The 18,164-nt window shown below is 44.5% G+C and overlaps 1 protein-coding gene and 1 long non-coding RNA gene across 6 annotated transcripts; one reads left to right on the top strand and one right to left on the bottom strand.

Moving 5' to 3' along the window:
• Positions 1-655: 655 nt before the first annotated feature.
• On the bottom strand, positions 656-9,121 carry LOC137347840 (uncharacterized). 3 transcript variants are annotated; one of them, XR_010969026.1, is made up of 4 exons: positions 9,042-9,097; positions 8,404-8,523; positions 6,558-6,784; positions 656-2,095 (listed from the first exon to the last, which is right to left on the bottom strand). It is a non-coding gene; the product is annotated as an uncharacterized lncRNA (long non-coding RNA). The 3 variants fall into 3 exon arrangements; XR_010969027.1 differs by lacking the exon at positions 8,404-8,523 and having other exon boundaries at positions 9,042-9,121; XR_010969028.1 differs by lacking the exon at positions 8,404-8,523 and having other exon boundaries at positions 8,615-9,092.
• Positions 8,668-14,716, top strand: LOC137347839 (zinc finger protein 84-like). Of its 3 annotated transcripts, none has more exons than XM_068012885.1 (2): positions 8,668-8,817; positions 11,610-14,716. In XM_068012885.1, exon 2 carries the CDS (start codon positions 11,952-11,954, stop codon positions 13,296-13,298), a length of 1,347 nt encoding a protein of 448 aa, XP_067868986.1. In that variant the 5' UTR covers positions 8,668-8,817; positions 11,610-11,951; the 3' UTR covers positions 13,299-14,716. The 3 variants fall into 3 exon arrangements, with proteins under 3 accessions (XP_067868986.1, XP_067868985.1, XP_067868987.1); XM_068012884.1 differs by having other exon boundaries at positions 8,668-9,504; XM_068012886.1 differs by having other exon boundaries at positions 8,682-8,722.
• The last annotated feature ends 3,448 nt before the right edge of the window (positions 14,717-18,164 follow it).

Genomic DNA, 18,164 nt, shown 5'->3' with positions numbered 1-18,164 from the left:
TGAGTGCCTCAAACATTTTTGTACATTCTGCTTGATATAATATCCCTGGTCTTTTGGAGATCAATTGAATTCGATGTCCTCTAGTTACTGACTCACCAGCAAATGGAAATAGTTTTTCCTCATTTACATGATGAAATTTTGAAGCCCTCCCTCAGATCTTCAATGACCCTTTGTTCTAATGAAAAGAGCCCCAGTTTCTCTCATCTCTCCTGATAATTAAAGCCTCTCTTCCCTGGTATCATCTCAGTGAATCTCTTCTACACCCTCTCCATGACCTTGACATCCTTTCTGGTGTAAGATCCCAAAACTTGACCCAATATTCCATCTGCAGCCTAACCAATGATTTGTACAGGTTTACAGAACCTCTGTCCTTTTGTATTCTACACCCTGAATTATAAAACCTAGGATTCCATGTGCTTTTTAATCACTTTTAAAATTCTGTGTATCTGAACCCCTTCTAGGTTTCAGAGATATTAACATGGCGAAACTATAATAGCATCAAATGTCTGATATAATTGTGTGTTATGGGAAGGAGAGGTTTAGTCTGAGTTGGAAACTCAAACAAACAGTCACTTCACTGTAGACAAGTCACCATAGCAACACTGATAAGACATTCCATTCCACAGAATTGAGTAATTGGAAACTCGAATCAGAGCAGGGGAAAGGACAGGATTTGTCTTTTATTAATGGCAATATAAACTTAAACCAGAGTGAGAAACAGAATAGATTAGAATGTGTGATGTTTATACTTATAATTGTGAAATATAAGAAGTAACAGAATTAACTGTAGGCAGGGTAGTTTAAGGATAATAAGAGAATTACTGATGAAAAGTAACTGGGAGCCAGGGAATGTGTCCTTGTAAATCACAGATTAGAGAAATTCCAGCTGTCTTTTCCTCACTTCCTGCCAAATCCCAGCAGAGAAGACAAAGAAGAGTCAGGTGCCAGAGCTGGATCACTACAGGGAATAAAAGTGAGGGGATACTGATGTAAGGGGGCAGTCGGGACTGGAGACACCGGAGATCAAGCTCAGGGTGCCTGAGGTTCCATCCAGTGGGCTGACCTCATGTAAGTGACTGTGGACACGTGGGACTTGCATGTTTACTTTGATTGATACGGTATAATATAAGATACGGTAGAGGACAGAGAATCTGCTCAGCTTATGTTTGTTAAAGAATTAAAGTTGCTGAGACTGGACTCTCAAACTTGCAAATTAATACGACAAACTGTTAGCTAGAATCTTTACTCTTCTCTTCTACTCCCCTTTAAACTTTTACCATTTAATGTTCATTTCCTCCCTTTTTCTTCCTCCCAGTATTTATTATCTCATATTTCTCTGTGATAAATTTCATCTGACATCTACCTGTCCCATTTACTAACCTGTATATTCACACTGAGTCATTTACATTCCTCTTCACAGTTCCCCTCACTCCCTATTTTAAAGTCATTTGGAGATTTTGATCTTGTGCCCCATATACCCAAGCCCAGATCATTTCTCTATATTGAGAAGAGCAATAGTCCCAACACTGACCCTGGGGGACACCACTGTTTCCATCCCTCCAGTCTAAAGAACATCCATTAATCACTACTCTCTGTTTTCTGCCCTTTACCCAACTTCCTATCCACGCTGCCCCACTCCCTTTAATACCGTGAGCTTTAATTTTATCAACAAGCCTCCTGTCCGGCACCTTATCAAACACCTTTTGACAATCCATCTACACAACATCCACTGCATTTCCTTTCTCACTACAGTGTGTTATTCCCTCAAATAATCCCTGCTGTCTGTCCTGAATTAATCCATTTCACTAACAAATGTTGACATGTTTGCTCCACACCCACAGGGTTTCATCTGTTTAAAGTCACAGTAGAAAGGGCTAGTTTGCTGCTGGAGTTTGAGAGAAATCAGCTTTCAAAATGTTACAGAGTTTCAGCCAATGAGGGAGATCCGGGCTCAGCCCCGCCCACTCGGTGCTGCAGGCCCCGCCCCCGCCCAATCCCATTCACTCCGATTGGTTGGAGGAACAGCCGGCTCGGTCCTCCAGCCCCGCCCCGCTCTTCCGATGGTCGAAGTCAATCACCCGGGCAGTTGGAGTGTCTGCAAACGAAGGAGAAATAACTCAATATTTTTGGGGTTGGTTTGTGTGAACAAATCTATCCCTGATTTTACTGAGACTCTTTTCCGTGTCCCAGCTCCTGTAAATACTGGCTGGAAAGGGAGCGGACTCTCAGGAGGCTCCACACCACTGGCTGCTCGTGTGTAAGTGATCTCCTATCAGATTAATGTGCTTCTGCTGTGTGTGTGTTTAATAAAGTGCCTGAAAGCCTCACTGTAACACTCTCACATATCCCAGCTGCAGTGTAATGTCTGTGCTGTCTGCTTCCTCTCCAATATCCCCCTGATCAAACTCAATGAACAATCCCATCTCCAAAGGGAAATGTCTCCTTAAAGCTGACGGTGTTGACAGTTCTGCAGCTCATTTCACACTGTGAGTGTGTCAGAATGAAAAGCTTTAACAACAGCTGATGTTTCACAAAGGGAGACCTCACCAGACCAAAGGACATTGGTGGAGTTTAATGGGCTGTTTGTGTCACTGGGCTACAGGAGGCTTCTTTTTAACAGAAGGCAAACTGATCACAGCAAACCGACAATTTAACACAGTTCACTCTAACCCTCTCGCTGTCTCTCACTATTTATGGACACTGCTGTAGTAATTGCTCCTCTGACCTTTCCTCTCTTATCCCTCCTATACCTCTAATACACAGATGTACAGAAATCCCTTCATCTACATCCTCACTGTGCTGGAACCCACACCAATCTCCCCATCTGCTCCTTGTTCTCTCCCTGGATCCTAAAACTACTGAAATCAGTCTTCCCTTTCTGAAGTCTACAGGATCTAAAACGGAACTTGGTTCCTATGTAATTATAGGAGAAACCGATACTTTTGATCAGGTCAAATCATTTTCTAGGAGTATGTCCTGCACAAAAAAGCAGGACAAGTCCAACCCGGCCAATTACTGCCCCATCAGTCTACTCACAATCATCAGTAAAGTGATGGAAAGTGTCGTCGACAGTGCTATCAAGTGGCAATTGCTGAGCAATAACCTGCTCAGTGACACTCAGTTTGGAGTCCACCAAGGGCACTCAGCTCATGACCGCATTACAGCCTTAGTTCAAACAAGGACAAAAGACCTGAACTCAAAAGGTGAAGTGAGAGTGACTGCCCTTGACATCAAGGCAGCATTTGACCAAGTACTAGCAAAGAGGTGCACTAGCAAAACTGGAGTCAATAGGAATCAGGAGGAAAACTCTCCGCTGGTTGGAGTCATACCTAGCACAAAGGAAGATGGTTGTGTTTGTTGGAGGTCAATCATCTGAGCTCCAGGACATCACTGCAGGAGTTCCTCAGGGTAGTGTCCTAGGCCCAACCATCTTCAGCTGCTTCATCAATGACCTTCCTTCAATCATAAGGTCAGAAGTAGGAATGTTTGCTGATGATTGCACAATGTTCAGCCCCATTCACAACTCCTCAGATACTGAAGCAGTCCCTGTAGAAATGCAGCAAGACCTGAATAATATCCAGGCTTGGGCTGATAAGTTGCAAGTAACATTCGCGCCACACAAGTGCCAGGCAATGACCATCTCCAAAAAGGAGAATCTAACCATCTCCCCTTGACATTCAATGACATTACAATCGCTGAATCCCACACTAGCAACATCCTGGGGGGTTACCATTGACCAGAAACCGAACTGGAGTAGCCATATAAACACCATGGCTCCAAGAGCAAGTCAGAGTTTAGGAATCCTGTGGCGAGTAACTCACCTCCTGTCTCCCCAAAGCCTGTCCACCATCTACAAGGCACAAGTTAGGAGTGTGATGGAATACTCTCCACTTGCCTGGATGGGTGCAGCTCCAACACTCAAGAAGCTCGACACCATCCAGGACAAAGCTGCCTACTTGATTGGCACCCCATCTACAAACATTCACTCCCTCCACCAGCGACGCACAGTGGCAGCAGTGTGTATCATCTACAAGATGCACTGCAGCAACTTTCAAACCCGCAATCTCTACCAACTATAAAGGACAAGGGCAGCAGATGCATGGGAACACCACCACCAGCAAGTTCCCCTCCAAGTCACACACCATCCTAACCTGGAACTATATCGCCGTTCCTTCACTGGCGCTGGGTCAAAATCCTGGAATTCCCTTCCTAATAACACTGTGGATGTACCTACACTAAATGGACTGCAGTTGTTCAAGAAGGCAGCTCACCACCACCTGCTCAAGGGCAATTGGGAATGGGCAATAAATGCTGGCCTAGCCAGCGATGCCCACATCCCATGAATGAATTAAAAAAAAGATCAATTTGCTCTACTGGCAAACTGTGAACAGATCCTACAGTTACCATCCCAGATATTAAGTCACACTCTGGTTGCACTTTAGAGAAAGGTAAGGGTATATACTCCCTGCCAATTCCATTAACTGAAGCTTTAGCATTCATGGCGCCCTCTGGTGGAAAGGTTATATCTTGCCCCAACAACAGTGTTTGGATTGTTCCTGTATCCTTGAGTATAATGATAGGTTTTCCTGCCTCACTTAAAGGATATAGAGTTACTTCGCCCTTTGAAAAAAAGTCATTATAATGCTTGGATATCTTATTCTTAACACCTAGAATCACTTTAGCTTTTGTATCTGGTTTTACAGCTGCCATTAAAGCTACAGCCTGCTCTTCTGTACTCTCAGTCAGAGCTACTTTCTCTCCTATGGGTTTACTTCACAATTTCCAGCACTCTGAATGAAAATGACCCATTTGTGGCAACGATAACACTTCGGCTTGCAAACCTCATTTCTACTCTCAGCACCTTCCTTTCTGACATGAGGTGGTGGTCCTGGGGCATTCCCAGCTGTTCCTTCTTGTCCCCGACTACTTGCCTTCCTTTCACTCTCCCACATTCTATCCTTCTCAAGTTTATGGAGGTGACAGATAAAAGGTTTTGGCTTATTCACAAGCTCAAAATCATCAGCACTTTCTGCTGCTTGCCTAGTTTTCAAAACTTTCAGGTTATCTACATGAGTTCTCACTACTGAAGGAATGGAATTTTTAAATTCTTCCAAGAGAATCAATTCTCAAAGGTTCTCATATGTGGTTTCCATCTTTACTGCTTGTATCCAATGATCAAAATTAATTTGCTTCACTGTCGCAAGTTCAACATACGTCTGCCCAGCCAATCTCCGTAAATTCTGAAACTTCTGATGGTAAGCATCAGGAACTAACTCATACCCAGAGAGAATAGCCTTTTTTGCCATCTCTTAATCTGCAGAAGCCTCTTCAGGAAGCATGGCATAAACTTCATGAGCTCTGCCTACCAACCTGCTTTGCATAAACAGTGTCCAGCTTTCCTTCAGTCATTTCATTTGTTTGGCTATTTTTTTCAAAAGATATGAAAAATGCCTCTACATCACTTTCCCCAAACTTAGGGAGAGCTTGTATAAATTTAAACAGCTTTTCGCTGAGTCCCAAGCTGAATTCAGATTCTTCCTAACCAGAACGTTCCCTGGATTCAAGTCTACCCTTTGTCTTAGTTCCATCTCTTTTATCCTAAATTCCCTCTCTTCTCTTTCTTTCTGGAATTCAAGCTTAAGTCTTTCCAATGCTATTACTGTTTCTTTTTCATGTTCAAGTTTTCCTACTCCTTTTTCAGCCTCATTTTTTTTTGTTTCTAACTGAATCTTAGCGAATATCACTGCATCACTCTCTGACATACTCTTTTCTTGTTCCTCATCTCATTTTAAATACTGGACTATTGCATCAAATATCTTAGTTTTTTTAGCACCTGATTTCAACTCTGAGCCCAATTTTGCTGGCAAATATTTTGCTTTATTCTTAGTTAAAGTTGTCAACTTTCTATATTCGCCTTTCCCAGAAACTGTGCAGCATCTGCTGATACCATTCTGATAGTACAGCCTTTACCCTATTATACAAGAAACCTGGTTCCTTTTATTTTTTTCTCTTTCAAATTATTACTCCCCTTATAATTCATGTAATTGGCGTTAGATTTGGATCCCAAGAATCGAGCACCCTAATTAATATGATCCCAGACGCAACAGCAATTAATATGATCCCAGAGATGAGATCAATTAATATAATCCCAGACGCAAGCCCCCAATTAATATGATCCCGGACGAGCCCCCAATTAAGATGTTACAACTGAGGTGTGAGCAATGCACTGTCAATTCAGTCCCAAAACTCCACAGGTCGCAGCATATTATTAAAATTTTCCCACCAAACTGGAAAACAGCCAAATTAAACACTTTATTAACTCCCAGAATAAAATACACCAAACCAGGTATCTTTGGACAACAACAAATTAACTATTTATTAATAAACTAAATCTTAACACTATTAAGATAAATTTATTTCTAAAGACCTTATAACTTCTTACTTATTCTAACCACCACCACCCCCCACCCCCCACCTATGCACACACACATACACTCAAAAAAAAACAATGGTTAACCAGTTTTAAAAATTGTGTTTCTTGGGAATAAAATAAGTACCTGGCTTGTAAGTCATGGTGGGTTACGTTCCCAGTTGATGAGGTTTCCCAGAGTCGAGTAGTCAGATGCCACTCGAAGGCTCCAGGCGAATACGACAAAACAGTCTTTAATAGATAGTCTTTCAAAGTATTTCAGCTGCAGCAAGCATCACACAGTTCTTTCAATGAGGAGTACATCAATAGGTCTATTTGGATTTTCAAACTGGCAGTCCTTCAGCTGAAACTTCACTGAAACACAAACGGGCAATAGAAAGATAATTCTGTAGCAGAGACTTCTTAGGGTTTCGAAGTAAAACAGACTTTACTACCTCTAACAATGAAAATATTCTTTCCAGGGTTTTTTCTCCTTAGGCAAACACAGTCTGAGCTCAATGTAGATTTTCTCTGCTGAGAAATAGACAGCTTCTTCCTTCAGTGTACTGAAATGTACATTTGTCTCAAGTTCAAACCAGTTACTGCCAGTCTTTTACTCACAGTCAGATTGATACAATTGCAGAAGGTGGCTTCTCTCTCCTGCTGTTGCCTAGGAGCAGGTGTAGCTGCCACACAGAATATAAAAGCTTCCTTCAGTCTTAAAGCTACACTGTTTTAGGCAGAGTCTTAACACAGAAGAGAAAAAAAATAGTTCCATAACACAGAGATTGAAATATGAAAATTCCCTTTTAAATTCCCCATAGACACACTCACACTGGCAAAAATACAGAAATTGTCTCTCAGCAGAGGGTTTTTTTTTAAAATAGGCCAAATGCTTGCTCATTCTTGAAAAAAAAAGATATGGAAAGAAGTTGGTTGTCCCTTTTGGTCTCGTGTCCCAAATACACGTCACTGCGATCGTCCAAGAACAGGTCTTTTCAGGCAGTGTTGAGGATCATATTGACAGGCTTTTCAGGAGTAATGTGGCAACAGTTTGTCACAGTTCACTCCTCCGCCCTCCCCACCAATTTCTCGCCTCGGAACGCCGTACATAATTCCGAAGGCACATGAATTGCAATTGGCAGCTGTAACATCGGCGTGGGACAGCTGCCGCCAGCAAGTAGGGTAATTTGCAACTTATTAATGTTAATTTAAATATTTACATGAAGGCCCTGCCGCCAAGCAGCCGGGGGTGGGGGAGCGCACCGAGGTACTCCCGCCACCGGTAATAGGCGGGCGGCCCTTCTCGACGTCAGGGGTCAAGGTGGGCCTCTGCCCACAGAATTCTATGCCCTCCCCGCTGTGACCCATGATGTTGAGGGGCGGGTAAAATTCAGCCCAAAGTCCAGCATCTATGGAATCCTTTTCAGTTCACCCCCACCCAAAATGCCCATAATTAATATTTAACAAAAATGTCACTGTCATAACGCTATCCCTTCTCCGTGTCCATCTCTTTCCCCTTTCTCTCCCCTCTGTGTCCACCTGCTTCCCCTTCCTCTATCTGCCCCACCTTCTCTTCTCACTCTCTCTCCCCCACCTCTCTTTTTCTCCCTTTCTCTCTCTGACTATTACTGAGGGACAGTGTCTCTGAACTTTGGACAGCTTTAGGATTTTCTGGTGGACATTTTTTTAAAAATCGGAACCTGCCAGAAAACCACAAATCTGTCCGAAGTTCAGAGGCACATTCCTGCTTCAGCTGTCAAACAAAAATGTGATTTTTTTTTTAAAGCTGGTCTGAAGAAGCGAATGGGAAATTTCTTGTCCCTGCAATTACCAATCACGGACCCCAAAATCTTTTACCATGGACACTGATGTCCATGTACAGACATGTTGTCGACCCACCCGTAGTCCCTTAATAATTTTATATGTTTCAACGAGATCATCTCAAATTCATCAAACACGAAGGAATATCGGCTTAATCTACTCAGTTTCACCTGATAGGATAATCATAGAATCAATCTGGAGAGTCTTAACCCTCTCAGGCAAGCACATCCAAAATGTTATGAATCAAATCCAGGTCGCAACCTTCGCAGAGGCTCCATGCATCTGGGTTTCTGTATGAATTGTTTAATAATTTTATCACAATCCGACCACAGGCTATCACAACTCGTCACTAATTGGGGCGGCCAATGGCGGAGCTCTTACCCAGCATTCCCCACGGTGAAAATGCCCTATTCACGCCATAGGAGCCTAGCGCGCATGCGCAGTGTCTGATGTATAACTGCACGAGCGCTGGAGTCGCTTTCACAGCGGGTGAGCGGGGAGGCTTCAGAAACACTCGGGATAGGCCGCAGGTCCCGCGTTTGCACCGAGCGGGACAGCAGCTGTGGGGTTTCTCCCGGTGACAGGTCCTGTTAGAAACTAATAATAAATTATAAAGTGGGACTAAGTTCCCCCATTGAAGGGAGATCAGGAATATCCGCGAACAAAAACACTGACAGACTGAGGGGGAACAGGAGGCGGGAGGAGATTGTGGGCGCAAGGGAGGAATTGGAGCCGTGGGCGGGAAGCTTCAAAAACACCTGCGGTCGGCCTGAGGCCGCGAATAAGAGCCCACAGGCCCCGTGCTTACCCCGCGGTGACAGGCCCAGGCGGCACTGGCCGCCATCTTGGCAAGGGCACAGAGTGGGCGGGGCTTCAGGGGATGGATTCGCACCGGGTCCTAGTGCCGGGAAATTAGACATTCTGGGCAACAGCGATTTTAGCAGAATAAAAGTCAAATACTGCAGATACAGGAAATCCGAAATAAAATCAGAAAGTGCTGGAAATACTCAGCAGGTCTGGCTGCATCTGTGGAGAGAGAAGCAGAGTTAACGTTTCAGCTCTTTGACCTTTCAAGATTTTAATCAGCTTCACTCACTCTGAGGCTGCATGTGATGTTTGCAACCTAGAGGTGTCCATGGGCCATGGATATATTCAGTGTGCGAGGTTACAGTCACTATACAGTTACTTGAAGGGGCTGCTCATCAACTTAGAATCGTAGAAATTTACAGCACGGAAGGAGGCCATTCAGCCTGTCATGTCTGCTGCGGCTGGTAAGGAGCCATCCAACCTAATCCCACTTTCCACCTCTTAATCCTTGTAATCCAAGGTTTAAATAGCCTTGTGGGTTAGGGCATGTCAAGTGCATCCAAATACTTTTCAAATGTCATGAGGGTTTCTACCTGTATCACCCTCCCAGACAGTGAGTTCCAGGACCCCACCACCCTCTGGGTGAAAACATTTCCCCTCTGATCCCCTCTAATCTTCCGACCTCTCACTCCTAAATCTGTGTCCCTGATTATTGATCCCTCAGTCAAGAGTAATAGGGCCATCCTATCCATTCTATCTAATCCCCTCATAATTTTATACACTTCTGTTAGGTCTCCCTCAGCATCTTGCACTCCAAGAAAACAACCCTAATCTCTCCAATCTTTCCTCATAACTCAAATTCTTCAGTCGAGGCAACATCCTCATAAATCTTTTGTGTACCCTCTCTAGTACAATCACATTTTTGCTATAGTGTGGTTTACCAGAACCGCATGCAATACTCCAGCTGTAGCCTTTTTCTTTGGTGTTCTGTCTTTTGGCATGTTTGTGCCCCATTCTTACATCTGCCTGTCTATGGCCCTTTTCTTTAGAGACTTATATCATCCTTCCTTCACCATATCTAGCATTGCTAGTCTCTTCCTTCCTTGTCTTTCAATCTCTGTTTTCAGCAGGTCTTCATGTCTGATGATGTGACCAATCCAGTTCTTCTTCCTTCTTCGGATGGTTTCGATGATGGAACGACTCTCCTTGACCCTTCTGAGCACTTTCCTATTTGTCACCCTCTCTGACCAGCTGATCTTCAACATTCGTCTCCAGAACCACATCTCACACGCTTCTAACTTCTTGATGTCTGCCTTGCACAGGGTCCATGTCTCTGCTCCGTTTAGGAGCACACTCCATATAACTGTTCTAACATTCTCACTATCAAGTTGATGCTCGCCCCTTGGTTAACAGCTCCTTTCGTGTGTTGAATGCACTCTTTGCCATTGCAGTTCTCGATCTTCTCTCTCTCATGCATCTACCACCTTCCCCATCGCCTCTGTATAGATGTTGAATAATAGGGGTGACAATGGGCTTCCCTGGCCCATGCCTCTCCCACCAATGCCTGGTTCTGACTCTCCATCTGTCAGTATGGTACCAAGGTATTTGAACTCCGACACCTGCTCCAGTTGCTGTCTATTTACTTTAATATCTATCTCCGATTGTTTTTTCCCACCTTCATCATTTTTATCTTTTTGATGTTAATCTTCATCCCCATACTCCTCCAACACCCTGCTTCAGGAATCCATCATCCTTTGAAGGCCTTCCATTGTGCTAGTCGTCATCTGCAAATCAGACTGCCTGTACGAGATGACCGCCAATTTTTACTCTTGCCTCCACTGTTTCAAGTGACTCCTTCCCCATTGCCTCTATTGAATAATAGAGGGGTGACAATGGGCTTCCCTGGCGCACGCCTCTCTCAACAGTGCCTGGTTCTGACAGCCTCACGCTGACCTCTTGGTTCATATACAATGCTGCAGTGTTAGAACCTGGAGCTGAAGGAAGTGTCAAACCATAAGGCCAATGGTAACTCCAGGATAATAGAACCCAGTTCTATACGGTGATGCAGAAGGCAGCAGGAAACCACTGCATTCGTCACCCCAAGAAAGCCTATGAGAAATGCTGTTGCCAAACCATTGTTTTATATGATTTCAGCATTTCTCCATGCTCTTATATTCTATGCCTCGGTTAATAAAGGCAATGTGTAGGTCCAGGATGTGTGGGGACCATGTTGTGGATGGGAGGATGGGGTCACTGTGGCTGCTAGTTTCTCTTCCGTGGTGTTGTCCATGCCCAGTGGGCCCTGGGGAGGGAGCATGCTTGATACCTTCTGCGACCGGTGGGCACCTTGGGGTACAGAGGGTCTCAGAGAGACTGGCAACAACATTCTGGTTTAGTTGGGAATGTTCCCTTTCCTTTCGTTGCAACTTTGTTGCTTATTTTGGCTTCTTTTAGATTAAATGGATGACATGTTTGGGGGAAACAACAGAAGAAAGAATGTTTCTTATAAACTGGAATTGTCTGTTGTGAATTTCTATCCAGTGATCACTTTTGTAAATTCCGTTTACAGGGTATTACAAGGGGAGAATTTGCAGACGGGAAGCTCAAACCAAACAACATGTCACAATGTGACAGTGTCAATCGATTCATCTGGATCTGAATATCATTTGAATGTGGAAGGAAAAATGTTTGTTCTGTCTGTGGGAAAAGATTTCAAACATCAGTGTGACTGGAAAAGCAGTAAGACACACACACCCGAGTGAGAGTGTTCCAGTGCACTGACTGTGGAAAGAGCTTTAACCAGTTACACAGCTTGACAAAGCATCATATCATTCACAACAGGGAGAAACTGTTCACATGTTCTGTATGTGGACGATCATTCAATCTGGGGAGACACAAGGACACCAGCAACATGGAGAAACTGTGGAAATGTGGAAAGTGTAAGAAGGGATTCAGTTACCCATCTGAGCTTGAAGTTCAAGAATGCACTCACACTGGGAAGAGGCCAAACACCTCCAAGTGTGGGAAGGGATTCACACAGTCATCCCACCTTCTGAGACACCACAGAGTTCATACTGGGGAGAGGCCATTCACCTGCTCTGAGTGTGGGAAGGCGTTTGCTCGGTCATCCCTTCTCCTGAGGCACCACCTTGTTCACTCTGATGAAAGATGTTTTGCATGTTCTGAATGTGAGAAGAGCTTTAAAAGCAAAAATGAACTGCTCATGCATCAACGCACTCACACTGGGGAGAGGCCGTTCACCTGCTCTGTTTGTGGGAAGGCGTTTGCTCGGTCATCCCTTCTCCTGAGGCACCACCTTGTTCACTCTGATGAAAGATGTTTTGCATGTTCTGAATGTGAGAAGAGCTTTAAAAGCAAAAATGAACTGCTCATGCACCAACGCACTCACACTGGGGAGAGACCGTTCACCTGCTCTGTTTGTGGGAAGGGATTCGCTCGGTCATCCCTTCTCCTGAGACACCAACTTGTTCACTCTGATGAGAGATGTTTTGCATGTTCTGAATGTGAGAAGAGCTTTAAAAGCAAAAATGAACTGCTCATGCACCAACGCACTCACACTGCGGTGAGACCGTTCACCTGCTCTGTATGCGGGAAGGGATTCACACAGTTATCACACCTGCTGACGCACCAGCGAATTCACACTGGGGAGAGGCCATTCACATGCTCCGAGTGTGGGAAGGGATTCACTCGGTCATCCTGTCTGCTGAGACACCAACTTGTTCACTCTGATAAGAGATGTTTTGCATGTTCTCAATGTGAGAAGAGCTTTAAAAGCAGCAATGATCTGCTGATGCACCAACGCACTCACACTGGGGAGAGGCCGTACGCCTGCTCTGTGTGTGGGAAGCGATTCACTTGGTCATCCTGTCTGCTGAAGCACCAACTTGTTCACTCTGATGAGAGATGTTTTGCATGTTCTGAATGTAAGCAGAGCTTTAAAAGCAGCAATGATCTGCTGATGCACCAACGCACTCACACTGGGGAGAGGCCGTTCACCTGTTCCGTGTGTGGGAAGCGATTCACTTGGTTATCCTGTCTGCTGAGGCACCGACTTGTTCACTCTGATGAGAGATGTTTTGTATGTTCTGAATGCGAGAAGAGCTTTAAAAGCAGCAATGATCTGCTGATGCACCAACGCACTCACACTGGGGAGAGGCCATACGCCTGCTCTGTGTGTGGGAAGCGACTGACACAGTTATCACATCTGCTGAAACACCAACGCACTCACACTGGGTAGAGGCCACTCATCTGCTGTATGTGTGGGAAGGGATTCACTCAGTCATCACTTCTACTGACACACCAGCATATTCGCACTGCAGTGGACGAATGTTCAGGTTTACAGGACCCAGTGGATTAATGTTTGGGTTTACAGGACCCAGGCATTTGGAACTCTTTACCAGTTAAATTTAAATGTAGTATATTGTGATGTGATTGGCTTTATTATAAATGCAGTGTGGAAACATTCCAAAGACCTATTTATCCAGTTTGTGATGGCCCTGCAGGTGCATAGTGTTAAATGTCTGACCCTGAGCTGTCCCAGGGAGGGGACAGTATGTGATGTATCTGTGGGGTGCAGTATATTCAGTGTCTGACCCTGAGCTGTCCCAGGGAGGGGACAGTATGTGATGTATCTGTGGGGTGCAGTTTGTTCAGTGTCTGATCCTGACCTGTCCTCACTCATCCTCTTCTGCGGGGCGGTCACTCTGCTCTCAGAAAGAGTTAAATGGAGATTCAGCCCAACCTGCTGGGCTCAGGCCCATCTCATCTCTACTAGCTCTTTCAAACCCAATCTGCAGATTTAGTTCATTTTATGAACAACTGTTGAACAGAGTTTAGCGCCATTTATGGTAGCTTTCAGTATTTGAAGGAAGTCCTTTAAATAGTGAAGTATTTGGCAAAAATGAAAATAAACTCCATTGGAGACAAATCCGATCTGCAGGATTTTTCTCTGACCCTTCTCCCTTAGATTGACTTGACATCCACCCAGAATATTAAACTCCAGCCCAGTTACAGGGATTATTAATATAAAAACAAGAAATGCTGGAACCACTCAGCAGGTCTGGCAGCATCTGTGAAAAGAGAAGCAGAGTTAACGTTTCGGGTCAGTGACCCTTCTTCAGAACTGACAAATATTAGAAAAGTCACAGGTTATAAGTAGGTGAGGTGGGGGTGGGGCAAGAGATAACAAAGGAGGTCGAGATTGGACCAGGCCACATAGCTGACCAAAAGGTCACTGAGCAAAGGCAAACAATATGTTAATGGTGTGTTGAAAGACAAAGTATTAGTACAGATTAGGTGTTAATACACTGAATATTGAACAGCAGCAAGTGCAAACCTGAAAAAAAAACAGTGGGTAAGCAAACAGGGATTATTAACGTCATCAGAAACAAAGCCCAAACTGTCAGAATGAACATGATTCAGTCCTGGATGTGATTAGCAGCAGCAATAACAGCAGAATCCAAACCCTGCAGTCACTTGTGAACTCATTGGTGTCCAGCACGACTGATGATCGATTAAATCCCTTCCCACACTCGGAGCAATGAGTTTCATTTCTGCTGATATTAATAATCCCGCTAATTGGGCTGAAGTTTATTATTCTGGCAGTCTGTTTGCTTTACTTTGTAACCTTTAATCTTCAAATAAAGTATTTTTCTTCAGGCTATTCTGAAGATTTTCTGTGATCAAACAAACACAAACAGTGATTTATCTGGCACGGCCCTTGTCTCCACTCCCTGAAGTCCAAGGAATGCAGATTTGAAAGGATATGGCTGATAACTGGTTTATCCATCCACCACCAGATCTGGTTGGACCACTTAAAACAGTATGGGGTTCTGCTCTTGTCTGCTAAAGCTGCTCACACTCCAGGATCATCCCGGAATACAAAGGTAACCCCGGCTTCTTTTCTCTACTCCCGGCATCTTCTTAAATCCCTCTGCCCTGTCTCCTCCACCCGCAACTCCAACAAGTGTGAGGAGCTCATGGATTTGTCCCTAAAAACGAGACCATCCAGTCAGCTGCCTCTCACATTCATCCCTTCCACTCACCCACTGGGCCAAACATCCTCTAATGCTCCTCCATATTCTATCCCTGAACTCACATCTACTTTCTCTACTCTCTCCCCTCATGTCCTCTCCGAGCTCATCTTGTCCATGAGACACACTTCCTGCTCCTTTGACCCTATTCTCACTAAACTGCAGGTCGCCCAACTTCCCCTCCTTGTCTCCCTGGTCGCCGATATTGTTAAGAGTTCTCTTTCTTCAGTTGTTGTCCCTCTCTCCTTTAAATGTGCTGTCATCATTCTTCTCCTCAAAAAAGAAAACCCTTGACTCCAGTGTCCTTGCAAACTACCATCCCATCTCCAACTTCCCTTTTCTTCCCATAATCCTTGAATGTGTTTTTGCCTCGCAAATCCATACCCATCTTTCCTGGAGCTCCATGTTTGAATCCCTCCAATCAAGTTTCTGCCCTTGCCGCAGTACCAGAATGGCTCTTATCAATGTCACAGATGACATCCTATATAACTGTGACAAAGATAAACTATCCCTCCTCATTGTTTTCGACCTGTCTGCAGCCTCTGATATGGTTGACCACACCATCCTCCTCCAACATCTCTCTACTGTTATCTAGCTGGGTGGGCTGCATCCTCCAGATTCCCTTCTTATCAATCTAATCAAAGCGAGAGTATCACCTGCAATGGCTTCTCTTCCCACTCCCACACAATTATTTATGGTGTTCTCCAAGGATCTATCCTTGGTTCCCTCCTATTTCTCATCTACATGCTGCCCCTCGGCGACATCATCCAAAGACATAGTGTTAGTTTTCACATCTAATCTATGCTGATGACCACTACCTCTCTCAACTCCTCTACTGTTGCTAAATTATCAGTCTGCTTATCCCACATCCAGTACTCGATGAGCAGAAATCTTCTCCAATTAAATGCTGGGAGGATTGAAGCCACTGTTCTTGGTCTCCGCTCTAAACTCCGTTTCCTAATGATTGATTCATCCCTCTCCCTGGTTAACAAAGATCTATCAATGTCAGATTTAAAATTAACATTGATCTAACATCAGCTGCTGTGTGTGGAAAAGAATTCCAAACTTCTTCCACCCTTTGTGTGTAGAAGTGTTTCCTAACTTCACTCCTGAAACGTCTGGCTCTAAGTTTTTGGACTATGCCCCCGAGTCCTAGATTTACCAACCAGCAGAGATAAGGTAGATAGAGAGAAACTATCAGTTCCATTCAGTATTTTGAAAATTTTGATCAAATCACTCCTTAATGTTCTCAATTCCAGGGAATACAACCCTCATGGAGAGGCAATGCATTCTGGCAGAAGGAAAAGGGAGAGGCAATATATTGTCATGCAGGCCCCCGCCTGCCAAGAATGAGGCACATTAATTTTTCCACATAAACATTGATTTTTAAACTCTTAGAGGAGTAAAGAAAGAACTTGCTTGAAAAAAAACCACCAGACCCTTGACTGGAAAGACAATTGCACAGTAACAGACAGTACTTGGAAAGGGCAAAGGGGCCATTCCCTGCTCCCATTTAACCAGACATTGAAGGTGGAGAAGCTAGCATTCCAGGTTGACTGCGAATATGCTCCCAATACAGAGAAGAGACCTGGTTAAACCAATGAGTCACGTGACCACCTGCTGGCCATCTAACAGAATTTTAAATGGGAGAAACAGTGGTTGAAGACACAATGCTATTTGCTTCTGGACTGGAAAAGACCTCATGGCTGGCTTGCCACCGCCTCTCTCCTATCATCTCTCTCACCAGCTTCGGAAACCATTGAAGACATATGAACCCCAAGAGGGAAAAGTCTTCTCCAGTGAACAAGTTTTAAGGAGAATACTGGGCCCAACTGAAAGCAAGATCTACCTACAAGCAAGGACTTCAGAGAGCGCAAAGCCCAGTAACAAAACCTCTCTTCAGAGATTGCCTCAAACCTCTCTATTTTTCTTCTCTTTTCTGTCTCTATTTCCGTGTGCATATCGCGTATGCATGCCTGTGTGGGGCGTGGTGTGTATCCATAGGCATTAACAAAATGAGAGTTTAAGTTTTGATAAATTTCACTTTTCTTCTTTAAACCTAAGAAAGGCATTTATATTTACCGTGGAGAAGGTCATGGAAGCTAGTGAGTTCAAGGCAGGGAACAGCGATATCCTGGAGCATATCAACATACAAAGGAGGAGGTGTTGGAGGTTTTGAAGTGCATTAAGGTGGATAAATCCCCAGGGCCTGACCAGATGTATCCAAGGATGGTATGGAAAGCAAGGGAGGAGATTGCTGGGGGCCTGGCAGAGATTTCTGTATCACCGTTAGCCACGGGTGAGGTAACAGAAGACTGAAGGATAGCTAATGTGCCATTATTTAAGAAGGGCAGCAGGGATAAGCCAGGGAACTACAGGCCGTTGAGCCTTACATCAGTGGTGGGAATGTTATTGGAAGGGATTCTGAGAGACAGGATTTATATGCATTTGGAAAGGCAAGGCCTGATTAGGGATAGTCAGCATGGGTTTGTGCGTGGGAAATCATGTCTCACGAATTTGACTGAGTTTTTTGAACAGGTGACCAAGAGGATTGATGAGGGCAGGGCGATGGACATTATCTACATGGACTTTAGCAACGCCTTTGACAAAGTCCCACATGGTAGGCTGGTCCGGAAGGTTTGAACACATGGGATCCAGGGTGAGCTAGCCAATTGGATACAAAATTGACTTGGTGATAGGAGGCAGAGGGTGGTAGTGGACGTTTGTTTTTCAGATTGGAGGCCGGTGACCAGTGGTGTGCCGCAGGGATCGGTGCTGGGCACTGTGTTGTTTGTCATATTTCTTAATGACTTGGATGTGAACATAGGGTGCATGATTAGTAAGTGCAGATGACCCCAAAATTGGTGGTATAATGGACAGTGAAGAAGGTTGTCTAAGGTTACAACAGGATATAGATCAACTGGGAAAGTGGGCAAGGGATTGGCAAATGGAATTTAATGCAGACAAGTGTGAAGTGATGCATTTTGGGAAGTTAAACCAGGGCAGGACATATACAGTGAATGGCAGGGCCCTGGGGAGTGTTGTTGAGCAGAGAGACCTTGGGGTGCAAG

Source organism: Heterodontus francisci, chromosome 32 (genome assembly GCF_036365525.1).
Source record: "Heterodontus francisci isolate sHetFra1 chromosome 32, sHetFra1.hap1, whole genome shotgun sequence".
Classification (NCBI taxonomy): domain Eukaryota; kingdom Metazoa; phylum Chordata; class Chondrichthyes; order Heterodontiformes; family Heterodontidae; genus Heterodontus; species Heterodontus francisci.
The sequence above is the reverse complement of the archived record's forward strand: the minus strand, read 5'-3'. Positions and strand labels throughout refer to the sequence as shown.

What these genes read in the sequence shown, in the direction of transcription:
- LOC137347839 (XM_068012885.1), top strand. Translation starts at nt 11,952, where the DNA reads ATGGAGAAACTGTGGAAATGTGGAAAGTGTAAGAAGGGATTCAGTTAC.